At 34.3% G+C, this 13,432-nt stretch overlaps 2 protein-coding genes across 12 annotated transcripts; one reads left to right on the top strand and one right to left on the bottom strand.

Moving 5' to 3' along the window:
- The first annotated feature begins 330 nt into the window (after nucleotides 1-330).
- LOC109789605 (coiled-coil protein (DUF572)) lies at nucleotides 331-6,109 on the top strand. Its single transcript, XM_020348594.3, has 8 exons — nucleotides 331-539; nucleotides 641-911; nucleotides 1,247-1,531; nucleotides 1,768-1,833; nucleotides 3,600-3,653; nucleotides 3,764-3,871; nucleotides 4,878-4,959; nucleotides 5,675-6,109. The coding sequence occupies exons 2-8, from the start codon at nucleotides 714-716 to the stop codon at nucleotides 5,857-5,859; spliced, it is 978 nt and encodes a 325-aa protein (XP_020204183.1). The 5' UTR covers nucleotides 331-539; nucleotides 641-713; the 3' UTR covers nucleotides 5,860-6,109.
- Nucleotides 6,110-6,976: 867 nt separating this feature from the next.
- Nucleotides 6,977-13,042, bottom strand: LOC109789606 (interactor of constitutive active ROPs 4). Of its 11 annotated transcripts, none has more exons than XM_020348598.3 (5): nucleotides 12,893-13,042; nucleotides 12,660-12,722; nucleotides 10,097-10,257; nucleotides 9,086-9,166; nucleotides 6,977-8,344 (listed from the first exon to the last, which is right to left on the bottom strand). In XM_020348598.3, the coding sequence occupies exons 4-5, from the start codon at nucleotides 9,097-9,099 to the stop codon at nucleotides 7,231-7,233; spliced, it is 1,128 nt and encodes a 375-aa protein (XP_020204187.1). In that variant the 5' UTR covers nucleotides 9,100-9,166; nucleotides 10,097-10,257; nucleotides 12,660-12,722; nucleotides 12,893-13,042; the 3' UTR covers nucleotides 6,977-7,230. The 11 variants fall into 11 exon arrangements, with proteins under 11 accessions (XP_020204187.1, XP_029125307.1, XP_082922179.1 ...); XM_029269474.2 differs by having other exon boundaries at nucleotides 12,660-12,784; nucleotides 12,893-13,041; XM_083066053.1 differs by having other exon boundaries at nucleotides 9,086-9,163; nucleotides 12,660-12,784; nucleotides 12,893-13,041.
- Between the last annotated feature and the right edge of the window lie 390 nt (nucleotides 13,043-13,432).

Raw genomic sequence — 13,432 nt, 5'->3', positions numbered from 1 at the left:
TACGTGGCCAAAATTTAACACCGTTAAAGCAATTTGGACGGAAAGTCCCACATTGAAACCAATTAATTAATTTAGGACTAAATTGAAACCAATTAATTAATTTGAGACCAAATTGAGACTAAAAATTAATGAGAAACTAAATTGAAATAAAAAAAGATTATAAGAGACCAAAATAGGGTTTTAACCTAAAAAAAATTAAAAGAAACATTTCAAAATTGAAAATTAAAATAAATCTTAATGATAAACTAAAAGATCAAAATTATAGTTTTACCTTAAGAAAATACCGATAATAACATGTCACATTAAAAAAATTTAAATCCTAATCAATAGTCGTAGCTAGGTTTAACAAAATTGAACAAGACAATGAACTGAAGTCAATCTCTCGACGCATTGCACGAACATCCCGTCGCCGCTCCGCCCCGCCCTGTTGGCGTCGCAGGCCACGGCGGCTCCGCCCCTTAGCAACCTCCTCACTCCGCCCGTGTTCACACTCCGCAGTTGCAAAACCCTACGCCTCTGTTCCCGTCTCAGCACAGCACGTTAGTAATTTAATTCCGCATTTTCTCTAATTTGATTATCGTTCTGTGATTTCCTTTGTTGTTGTCACACTGTTATTCACAATTAGTTTGATTCTTATCAGACAAGAAAACCCTAGGTTGTTCCTGCTGCTGAATTCAATTGACTCGGAAGAAATTTGAATTTGAAGAAGAAAGATGGGAGAGAGGAAGGTGTTGAACAAGTATTACCCTCCTGACTTTGACCCCTCCAAGCTCCCCAGAGCAAGGAGGCCCAAGAACCAGCAGATCAAGGTCCGCATGATGCTTCCCATGAGCATTCGGTGCAACACTTGCGGCAATTACATCTACAAAGGAACAAAGTTCAATTCCAGAAAGGAAGATGTTATTGGCGAGGTTTCATTATTATCAATACAAGTTCAATTTCAATTTTTTCGATCTTTAGTACCTTAGTTTCAGTGCTATCTGATTATGATATACATTTCAAAAGGAAATTCTAATGGTTGTCTCTTTCGAATTTTTTGTTGGGTTCCTTTATTTATGTGATTGGTTGAATGTTGTTGTTCAGTCATTGGTTGTCAACTTTGAGATATTGTACAGGCCATGTCCATGGATTAAAAAAATAGTTGTAGATATTGGGGGTTCATAATTGCTTCTCGATTTATGTGTAATTTCATTTCAATTATGACATTATGATTGAATTTCTTGTTTGATTTTTATTTTTTGTGCAGACTTATCTGGGTATACAAATCTTCAGGTTCTACTTTAAATGCACCAGGTGCTCGGCTGAGATTACGATGAAGACTGATCCACAGAATTCAGATTATATCGTTGAATCGGGTGCAACTAGAAATTTTGAGCCTTGGCGTGCAGAAGATGAAGAAGCCGATAAAATGAAGCAGAAGAGGGAAGCTGAAGAAATGGGAGATGCTATGAAATCATTGGAGAATAGAACCCTGGATTCTAAAAGGGAGATGGACATCCTTGCAGCATTGGATGAGATGAAGTCAATGAAGGTACTCACCACTGTGATTGCGATGTATATAATGGTGTATTAGATTTGAAGCTTGTGCATAAATGATTGTATAGGGATGTGGGCAGTATAATTGTAGAACACAGGGCATTTTGATACGAAAGCATAACAAAAATGTTTTGCTTCATTTGTTCTAAACTTATAATAATTAGATTTGTGCATTGATATGAAGTCTGTGTATGGATGGTAATTGCTAACATGATCTCTTTCATTTTCCAGTCTAGGCATGCAACTGTCTCTGTTGATGAAATGCTGGAGGCGTTGCAGCGCACAGCAGCTGACAAGGTATGATAAAACTTGGTATAGAATAATATATTTGCTTTGTAGTTTGTACAGGAAATCTCCTGTTTGAGGCAAGGGTTTATTATTATAGATTACAAAAGGAACATATACGATTTTGAAAATTACAAACTTAGTTTAAAATGTAATTTATTGGTAATCATTCCCTGGTTAGTTAAGATTCATTATAAAACAAAATAAGTTTAACTATTCATTAGGTCCTATACTTTCACTTCTTTTTTCTTACATTGTGATCCCTATACCTAAATATTACACAATTTTGTCCCTACATGAGTAATTTTAATATTTTTTTGGTTCTTGCCATCAAATCCCCCTCTAACTCTGTTTAAGAATGCGTGACATGGCTTCTTCTCCATGTGGCACACAGATGCTGAGTAGGCATGTTGTGAAGTGGCTTCTCCTTCTCTCTAGTGATGTAACAATCTGTGGGTTAAATACTAGATGACTCCCTATTCAGTACGTGAACATAAGTGCTCCATTTAATAAAAGAGTATCACAAAAAAGTAGGTGTAGTACAAAATACCCGCTTTTCCATGGTGCTGACACTTCTTTGCACATCAGTTCAGATTCCTTCCCAATTTCCAGGAACTCTAGCAGTGTCTATAACTTTGCTTCCCCCACGTCCAGCCACCAAACCCTACAGGTTCTACAAGTTTCTTGCTGCACCTTGATAGATCATAAGATGCAGATAAACAGATGCCATCACCCTATGAACATAGAAATCATTCTGAGACATTTCTACAAAGAAGCCTCCATAATCCTTCATGTGAGAAGAGCCTGCAAAATTCTTTGCACAAGAGGTAGATACATCAGAATACAAAACATCCCTCATGTGAGGAATAGTATTTACTGTCTCACCATGGGATATGGATCAATTTGGTACAAATCTTCTCCAAGTCATTGCAATGTTGATGGAGTTAGAGAGAATTTGACAGCAGGGACAACAATGAAATTAAAAGTGCTCATTTAGGGACTAAAACATAAAAATGGTGCAAATACATGGACCGATTGAATAGTTTAACCAACAAAATATTTGTAATGGTAGAATATTCAATCTCATAGACAATGAACTTGTTCAAAAATTACTACTCTCTCCAATCCATTCTTTTTACCCACTATTAAGGTTGCTGAAATGCATAATAATTAAGAATGTCATAAATAGCCATGATTATAAGAAAAAATAACTGTATTTAACTAAATTTCCCTCAATTGGAAAAAGTATTAATAGTATCCTACTGTTTTTCTCTTTCACTTGTTCATAACAAGTGTAAGTTGAAAAAGTAATTAATGCCTTGTTATTTTTCCGAAGTTACAGATAAAAAGGAACAAAAATACTTCTCTAAAATGACTATAAAAGAATAGAACTATATAAATAAGGAATTCTAAAGTCTGTTGTATGATTTGTGTAACCCTGCTTAATTTCTCCAGACTCCAGAAAACCTGTTTTGATACTGACAAAATCAGCTTTTTGGTTTGGTGTTTAGTGTATTCTTGCGATGCTATATCAGTGCTTTTTGAACCAAAATCTCGGTTCTCTTGACAAATAATTGGGTTGCAAACTCTAATGCATGCCCTTTAAATTTTAATTACTCACCCTGAACCTTTATAATCGCAAGACAACCAATGTAAACATTGATTATCTATTATTTCTAATTTTGGGCTATGGCATAAATATGGAGTGTAATTTCGAAGCATTATGTAATTATCATTTTCCATTCGATAATTTGAGTTAATTTATGTAATGATTTCAGGAGAAAAGACTAGAAGAAGAAGATGAAGCGTTGTTAAAATCAGTTGTCTTCCATGTAAGTATTACTATTTGGAAGTTCTAGTTCTCACCCTTTTAGTTAACTTCTATTATCAATCTATTTCCTTTTCTTAATCTATATGGTTTGCTCTATACTATCTTAAACAGAATTCAGAAGGTTATGTCAAAAGAATTAGTGATGAAGATATTGAAACTGAGGAGCAATTGGTTCAGCTTTCAAATGGACATGGGGAAACATCCAATTTTAATCCAAAGGTATGTTGTTGTCAAGTGCATGCATGTATTTGTAGTAATTGATTTTTCTTTAATTTCTTCTCAGCCTAATAAATTATGGCAGCATCATTATGCAGAACTTCACAATCATTTTCATTCCACTCTGAACTGTTGAAATCCAAGATCTTTAATCTTCAACCTTGTATCACTCAGATATCCCTCATTTTCAGTCACCACTGTCCTGAGTCATTTCTTGACTCTTTTTTCTCAACCAGCTGTTCCCTGTGAATTTGATTGTACTATTCATTCAGAATGTGTGGCAAGCTCTAACGAAAATTTGGTTTTAGGTTCTGTAAAGCTGCTAATTGTTAATATTAGGGGTTATAAGATGAACTTCAGGATGATAAATATGGAGTAAAATGTGGTTTGAAAAAAGAATCATTTATAGCCAGGAAAGAAACAGAAAATGAGAAGTAAAGTTACATGTGATTGTGAATTTCAAACCATGCCTACAGCATTAAAATGGCTGGTTGAATGCTTTTTCATTTTTTTCTGTTTTTCTAAAGTGTCAGAAAATAAAATTGCACTTAAAAGACTTATGAAACAGTCTTGTTTCCATTGGTAAAAAAGAATAATGATCATCTATAAATTGCATTTCTGACATTCAACATTCCCTAAAATTCAAATGCATATTTCTAGCATCTTTGCAGTGTTTTGCTATTGGTCTGTTTAAGGGGGGGTTTCATAGATCTAAGATAGATATTGACAGCATATGTTGCATGTTTCTTGATCTTTTACTATTTATTTTGTATATTCTTTTTTAAAATATTTTTATTTGCTAACATTACCCAGACTAATGAAACTTGAAATATGGAAGAAATACGTTATACATGTGAAGATCATCAAATGTTTTGACAAATATATAGTTGAAATCTTTCTGAATTTGCAAATTTGAGCATTTATTTAGGTGCTTGATTTTTCGTTCATTTAAGATGTCAAAATCATGTACAACTGTTTGAGCTTAAAGTTTGTTTGTATCTGTCTGCAGAGGCAAAAGATTTCTGAAGACTTTCCAAGCAAACCAACCGACACTCTGACAAAAGCCAATTTGGATGATTCTGGCAAACAAGGTATGTGGACATTTTTTAATGTGTTTATTATCTAGATAGCTACATCAAACTTAACCAATACATTATGTACACTGAATTTTAAGTAATGTTATTGCTTCAAACTGAAGTCATTTTCATTGAAAGAGGATTAACATGAGGAGAGCAGATCAATTTGAAGGCCCATCTTCAATAGTGTATTGCCCATCTAGTATTTAGGTGTAAGAAATCTTTAACCTCATACATTTGTGATCTCACTCTCCCTATCTAGTATTAGTCAAAGAACCCAACTGACATTAAACCATCTGATTGACTCGACATTGATGCTATACGGGCACCCTCTACCAAAAAGAAACCTGATTTGCTGTTGGGTTGCACTGTAATACACTGATTTGATCTTTGCTCAAATCTGATCTTTGTTTGCCTAATAGTTGCGGTGCCATTTTCTTAAACACTAGTATGATGTCCAGAAGTGTAAGGGGGGATATCTGCACACTATTCACATCCTCATTTTCATTTTGATTCAAGTATAGTTGGCTATATTTGAGTTATTTATTTATTTGACATTTAACTTGTGAAATAGATGTTCGATAATATTATCAACTTGGGAAGTGTAAAATGTAGTTGGCTATATTTGATTGATTTATTTATTTATTTGACATTTATCTTGAAAGACGAGTTTAACAATATTATCAACTTGGAAATGTGACACATTATGCCATATGTTGGTTATTTGCAGAAAATTCTCGCAGTGGTGGAAAGCTTAATTCTTTAGTGAGGATTTCTGTCATTAAGAAACCAGTGACCTCTGACGTTAAAAGTCCTGCAGAACCAGAACAAAAGAAAGAAGAGGAAGATAATAAAACAAATACTACTAGTGGACTACAATCTTTGTGTCAAAACTATGGAAGCGATGAGGATTAGTAGTCATAAATATCGAAGGACTTTTTTTTAACTGTATTGCTCTCATTGAATTGTACTTATAAGTTGTATTTGCGATGGAATGGGGGTCCTATACATATTTCTCATTGGATTAATAGAAATAGGGAGTTTTCAAGCTCTTGCAAAAATGCTTGTTATCTTGTTTAAGATCTAAGGGAAAATGGAAGAAGCATAATTTAGACTGTGCGATTAATTTTGTTTATATATAAAGCATAGCTTTATTAAATGTGCAGCCATCTGTTTGCACTTCATCTCCTCTTCATAATTTCGAGTATTGAGTGTTGAGCATCACGCTAAATGCAGACCGTAGGATCGCATAGCAGATCTGATTGATACACTTAAGTGTTCAGTATGAATTATATCAGTTATAAGCTAAGCATATGAAATACGGAATACCTCTTTTGTGCCAAATTTGATATTAATCAAAATTATTGATTAGGTGTTCGAACAAGATGTTCAGAATTTTTTACAGGCAAATGTAGATGCCCGCTACTACACTCACCTGTAATCCCTTGACATTTTAGGTACAACTAATTTGTTTGTAGTAAAAATAAGGATTATGATCGTCTTGTGTCAGCAATGAGAGCTTTTCAAGAGATGTACCGTGTCAAAGATACTAGAACTATTTTGGCTGGGGAACAATAAACCATTACCGCAAGATTACTCACCACTCAAGTAGCAAATCATCTTTCATCAATGACACCACCACTAGGCAAGTCTTTTTTATCAAACCTGTTTCCTCAGAAATTTGTAGAATTCTTATTGGACGTGATTTATTCATCTTGGAATTAGAAAGCTCGCCTAAAGCTTACAGCAATCACGTGTACAAGGCATCACATTGTGAAGTTTTCACCCATTTTTCTGCATATTGTTTTCATCTGTTACCATCATTGCTTCTCCGACAAAATTGTGAGCGCTGTTATTTGACACCCAAATCTAATCTACCTCGATACGAAGTTGCTGACTGGCAGACAATACACATTTTAGACATGAACTTTATTTTAGAGTCATACCAAAGTTAACATAAAATGAAGCATGTTACTTAAGACATTAACTCCAAAGCACAGTGCAAACAAGATAATATGCCTAAACACAGGCCTTTCAAGAAAAGTGGCTTCATCTCAGCATAGAAGTGAAATATATAATCCATCTTTCAAAAAGTTCACATCACTAACTTGCACATATCATGCAACAGTAGCACAACACGCTTAGTGGCTTTAATAATACCAGAAATGACCAGGATAACAGAAAATGCAAAACAGTAAGCAATTGTTTTTGCAGTTTCTGCTACCATCAAAATATGACCTTAGTTAATGTGGTGCTAATTCACTCACTGAATATAAAAGCCAGAAATCACTTCTGGCTCCTCTTCTTCCATAAATCACCAAACATTCTAATCCCAGAACCCTTCCTCTTTCCACTTCCAAAACCATCATCCAAGTCATCAGCCATGCCAGGAGACCCCACATATCCATTGTACCTACCAGCAGGTGTCTCAAATGTGCCACCAAAGTGCTTATCCATGGAGCCACACCTTTCAGGAATCCTTGCACTCATATCCACACCCCCAGCAAGCACTGCAGCTGCAGCATCTGCTGCTTTTCTCCATTGCTCAGTTTGCACCCTCAGCTTCTTCATCTCTGATTCCAACCCCTCCTTTTCTGCTTCCACAGATTTCAACTTCTCATCTAACTTGTCTGCATTGACTTTACTAGCTTCCAACTCTTCTCTCAGTTGCTTCAACTGCAAGGTCATTCCTTCTTCCTTGGTTTCAGCAGCTGACACTTTTGAAACTGCTGCATTCAGTTGGTTCTTCAGATTCTCTTTTTCATTACTCATGGACTCTAACTCCTTCCCCTTCTCTTCCAAACTGGATTTCAACAATGCAATCTCATCATTCTTTAGTGTGAGTTCATGTTCCTCCACAGAAGGCTTTGATACTGCTGGTGCATTCGAGTCTTCAAATGGTTGAGTTTCCTTTTCTGATTTGTCAGCAGGCTTGATGAACTCAATTGTCAACTTCTCAATTGGAACTTCAAACACATCAGTCTCTTGTTGGTTGTCATCAGGTACAATTTGTTGGGGTTTGGTTTCAGTTTTGTTAGTCTCTTGAGCATTCTTGGAAGTGCACTTCTCTTGGAACTTCTCTACCACTACTGATTGCACAGCTTTCTTCACTAGCTCATCTTGAGCTTCTTTCTTTGCAGCTTCAGCAGAAACTAGTTGGTCCTTTAGAACTTTCAACTCTTCTTGTGCTTGACCAAGCTGAGACTCCAAATCTGCAATGCGAGTTCCTAGCTTCTTCTGATTTAGTGCCTCAGATTGAGTGCCTCTTGGGGAACGGCGCTCTCCTAGCTTCGGACTTCGGTCAGCAATCGGTCGATGATGCAACGGATCAGAGTCAGAACTTGATGTCCGGAGTTGATGTGGACCTCTTGGAGACTGCCTCTGAGGCAAATCAGATCCCCTGTTAGGAAACAAAGCTTCATCAAAAATGATATACAGAAACTACTAGTTAGCTAGAAAAATGGATATGGAATTGGCTAGTCCTTCCCTTCAAGAGACGCAACATGGTAAAATGTTCAACATCAAAATAGTGTTATAATAACCCACTTTTCAATAAATATATCATAACTTGATTAATAGCATAGAGATCAAGTAAAACTATATGGTGATTTGAACCTTCATCCTCACATTGATCATGTACAGATATTGTAAAAAAATATTAAAAAAAATCAACTTAAAATTGGGTCAGGTGCTAAAGAATAAATTTTATCTAACATGGCATGAGTATGTTATGCAGAATTTCTCAATCAATTCGACAATAATCACTCGATGACCACTTTAAATTTAGCTGGTAAGTGCTGGCTCAGAAATAGTCATCATTAACACATGATATATTTCCATTCACCATAAAGATTTTATTCATAAAAGAGGGAGAGTTAAAGCTATAGAGTATGGTAAATTAATAAACATGAAACTATGGAAAACCAAATATAAATATGAATTTTGACATATGTGCCACAATTTGTATGCAGCAGAGATACCAATAAGCAGCACTAAGAGTGACATGCATTGCTTGGTTGATGAACAAGGAAAACAGAAAGAATACATAAACTTGAGTTTATTAACAATCTAAGAATATAGATACAGAGAAACTACTACATGAAAGCAAATATTACACTACAAATGGATAAGGTTATCACACCTTGATCTTGGCATTTGAATCTGGAAGATGGAAAATGATGGGACACTTGGAAGGATTTGTTGGCTAAAAATGTTTCACCTGCTATACAAAAATCCAAGTTCAAATGAATAAACTGTATGATCAAATGAACTCCATCCAGTCACGTGATATATATTTAAAAAAAAAAAATAGGCTCATACGCAGAACTTGCTTATGTATAAAATAAATGACACAAGATGAACAATGATGCACCATTTAAAATAAAAGGGGTAGAGAATAAGACCATGGAACGTCTTTAGAACTTTTGTATTCACTAGCTTTATTTAACAGCAGAGAAATGCCAATGAAAAAACATTCTTCAAGATTTCACTAACGCCCTTGAAAGCACTCGATGAAGCAAATGGAGTGATTTCTTGTTAATAGCAGTTAGGCTTTTATATTCCCCCATCTAGCCTCAACCTCCTCCAACCCATAATTAGGTAAGAGATATAGAATGACAAAGAAAATCACAATGGCCATGTGCATTTATGACCTTTAAGTTGAACCCACATTATCATAAAGGAGCCAACTCACTACAACCGTGACTATTAAACTAAAAGGCAATTGATTTAAACCCAAGATACCAAAATTTAACTTCCACTAGAAACTAGGAAGGTAGATGACCCTTTCGGAAAAATCAAGAAGAGATGAAAAATATGAATAAAGCAACCCCACATTGCACACTGGTCCTGCTCAAACCATGACATGCTATAAAAGTATGCCTTTAATACCACCCCAAAGAGCAAGAAAGCATGCAGGGTCAGAGGCTACTTTATTCAGTGCTTTTTGCTTTGTTTAAAAGCGAGTAAGTGCTGTAAATGTTGCATGTGTTCATAAGGAGTAAATGCAACCTAATACAAACAATGGTCCACGGTTTAAAACTCGAGTCAATTAAAAACAATGACCCCAAGAAAGGCAAAAAAAGAATTTATGTGACCCCATATATATAAGCAACCTGATACTCCTAGCAAAGAAGTAACTATTTTCACTTACACATTAATTGCACTAGGCCCACCACACATTCAAGTGGTTGTATAATGGAGTTGACAGAGGTACACCTCAAATAGTAGTCATATCAGTGCTTTTTACCCTGGCTTCTGAGCAGTAGTCTAAAGTAGTTTTTGTTGTTCATGGTCCTCTTTTTGAATGAGGAACTTAGCAATGATGAGCCAAATAGCAGCAGCAGTATCAAAGTTTAGTTTATTAAAAAAAAATTTACAAACTAAAATTAGTTAATGGATAAACTAATTTGTAGAAACTTTCTCTGTTAATTTCTCCAAAATCTTAATTTTAAGTTATGCATAAACTAATTTTATCTTATGAAAATGTTCAATTTCAATTTTTCTTTTTGTTTTTTTACTCTAAAAAACGTTTCTGGAGAAGTTTATCCAACAGATGGCATATGTAACTCAAACAACCTTATTAAGTGAAAAAATCAATAGATGGGAAGTTACTCAGTCCATGTAACTCGATGAAGAAAAAGTTTTGGTGAAAGGGGCATGTAGGTAAATCAATTATTGTAGGAAATCAGTATCAAGATCTTATGTCATTTTGAAAATTGTGGGGGCTGACCATCACAGAGACCATTAAAAAAAGTAAGGTCGGAGCCCACAGTTATTTGGTAAACATATTCTTTTGTTTATCTTATTTATTCATTTATTTGTTTCAAATGACACTTCACAAAAATGAAAACGATAATCAGATGGTAGAATATCCTTTCTCTCTGAAATTGTCTCTTCCTTTTAGGAAACTGAACCCTTCGAGACCCCACATTATAAAAAGGAATGGCACCACTACCCCCATAGTGGATACAGATGCATATGAATTATGAAGAGAGATTCAAACTCTTGTAGTGTTGTTGTAAACTTATATCACAAATGAAAGTACATTTACCTTTAGCCTTAATATATAATGTGACCAAATACAACTTTTTTGGAACAATGTTAAACTGTGAATTGTTATGACAAACTATTATTTCACACTAGATGAATAAGGTTGAAAAAGTTATGCAACATGTAAAAATGTTACTTATAAACATTAGTGCATGTAAATGTTTAGTTCAAAGAAAGAGTATTTTGTTTTCTTAAACTGTATTAAAGAAATTCAGATATTTCAAGTTTACTCCCCCAAGGTCCAGGGATTTTGCTTCTATGATAAAGTTTTCAAGAAAATAGAAATTCATAAAATTTTAACATTTGTTCTTTTACTCAAATTTAGACAAAAGTTACAAAAGATAGCATAAAGTGACTTTTCTGTTAAACAATTATGAGTCTTGCACAAGGACAAATAGATAACGAAATAGTGTATATAGTAGAATATGCCCTTTTCACAAAAACATGCTTTGTAGAAACTAATATCTCCATGGCAAATGTTCAGACAATGAAAGTAACCACACATCCAAGTGCATAGATAAAAGCAATTTGTTTGGAAGTTTTGGCTCTCAAAAGAATTCAATGTCCTTAAATACTATCACTTTTTTTTTTTACTTTTCTTCCTAAACCCCTTCAAGACAACATTCCCTAGTGCCATGTTTGGCAGATGGATTTTAAAGAGAAAAAAAATCCATTCCATGCTACCCAACATAACATAAGACAAATCAGTGGAACATGAAGATTCTGAAGTTGCCATGCATGCCCTTGAAGATGTCTACCAATCACGCACTTCCGTGCGCGTGAAATACGAGATTAATAACGAAACCAAATTAGCTCATGATATACAAAATTTAAGATAAAAAAATTGGCGAAAATATTAATCAACATTTCAAAATAGTAGTAAATGGTACACAACACAGCAAAAGTATCGTTTATACATTGAAATATTCGCATATGAAAAAAAAAAAAAAACTACTGCAACTGCAGACAAATACAGATCTGAAAAATACTACTACAAATGATATTTTTATTTTACTACTAGCATCAATGATTATTAAATTATTGCATCTGTTTAGGAGTTCAGTAGGCACCAAAGTAATAATTAAATATTTAAAAGTAACATTTATTAGGTATCATTAAATTACTGTATATATTTCGGAGTTTAATGGGCACCATGGTATTAATGAAAGATTTAAAAGTAACATTTATTAGGTATCATAGAAACTTTCTTTAAAAGATATAAAATGAAATGATTTGACCAATAAAAGACTAATAATAAACAAAAGGCATTCAAAAAGACAAGGGTCAATAGTCACTGTACACTGCAGAAGAACATTTGAAGGGGATAAGATCTTGATGGCAATGGAGAGGATTCTCCGAATGTGTGTTCATTTATTGTTCTTAGGCAGAAAAAAACTCAAAAACTGAAGAAAAACAATAGAAAGTTAGAAACTTTGTGATTAAAAAATTTAATGTTCTCCCCCTCAGTAAAATTCTTCTTTTTTTTTTTTTTAAAAAAAAAAGCCACCACACGTGTGCAGATGCTGTGGTGGAAAATGCTTATATTTGCAGAAAGCATAGAAGAATGACAACGAAAAAAAAATGCATATATAGGATATCTTTTAATGTTCTATGAAAGTAATGAACAATACTATTTCAAGATTCTAGCAAGGTTAAGCACTCACCTTTGATGTTTGCATAAGAGGACAATGGTGTTAAATGTTAATGAGCAAACACTGTTCAGGGATCTGAAAGCATCACATGATGAGAGAGTGAACTTCCACCACAAATGGGAAGAGAGAAAAAATCTCTAAACACAAAGTTTAGGAACCCTTTAAGTAGTTTGCATTTTCAAACATATATATATACATAGTTGAAACAAAGAGAGAAAATGATGAAGTGAAAAAGGCATACATACCCCAGAAGCAGAAAACAAGGATGAAGTCCAAGAAAGTAGAAAAGAAGAGAGGAAAATGGGGTTTGAAAGTTTGAATTAAAGCTGTTATGAACTGTGACACTAGGTGGTGGTGCTTATTTATGAGTGTGCAACTTTCAAACTCAGGGGAGGAATAGTACAAAACAAAAGGGTCATTTTGGGAAAATGATTCACAATAATTAATGTGTAATATTATTATGATTATTATTGTATTGTAATGTCCTCTTGGAAATCTAACTTGTGTATCTTACACAAGAGCTCTTGTCCTTTTGTCAGCTTCTCCACAATTCAAAACCTTTCCCACTTTTTTAACATTTTCCTCTTGTCTTCTCCCAACGGTGCGTGCTCTTCATTTCAAAACTCACAAGAAGGGTTTGAATAATAATATTAGTTTAATACTATATAGTCTAAAACAATATGAAATGTTGCGTATAAAGAATGGATTTTTGCTTTCCGTTTAGGTAATGTGTTTGGTCTCGTATGTGAGTGGACAAAATCTCTTAGCCAAATTGTCCACGTGCC

This window comes from Cajanus cajan, chromosome 10, assembly GCF_000230855.2.
Source record: "Cajanus cajan strain Asha chromosome 10, NIPB_CcT2T_4, whole genome shotgun sequence".
In the NCBI taxonomy this organism is placed as follows: domain Eukaryota; kingdom Viridiplantae; phylum Streptophyta; class Magnoliopsida; order Fabales; family Fabaceae; genus Cajanus; species Cajanus cajan.
The sequence above is the reverse complement of the archived record's forward strand: the minus strand, read 5'-3'. Positions and strand labels throughout refer to the sequence as shown.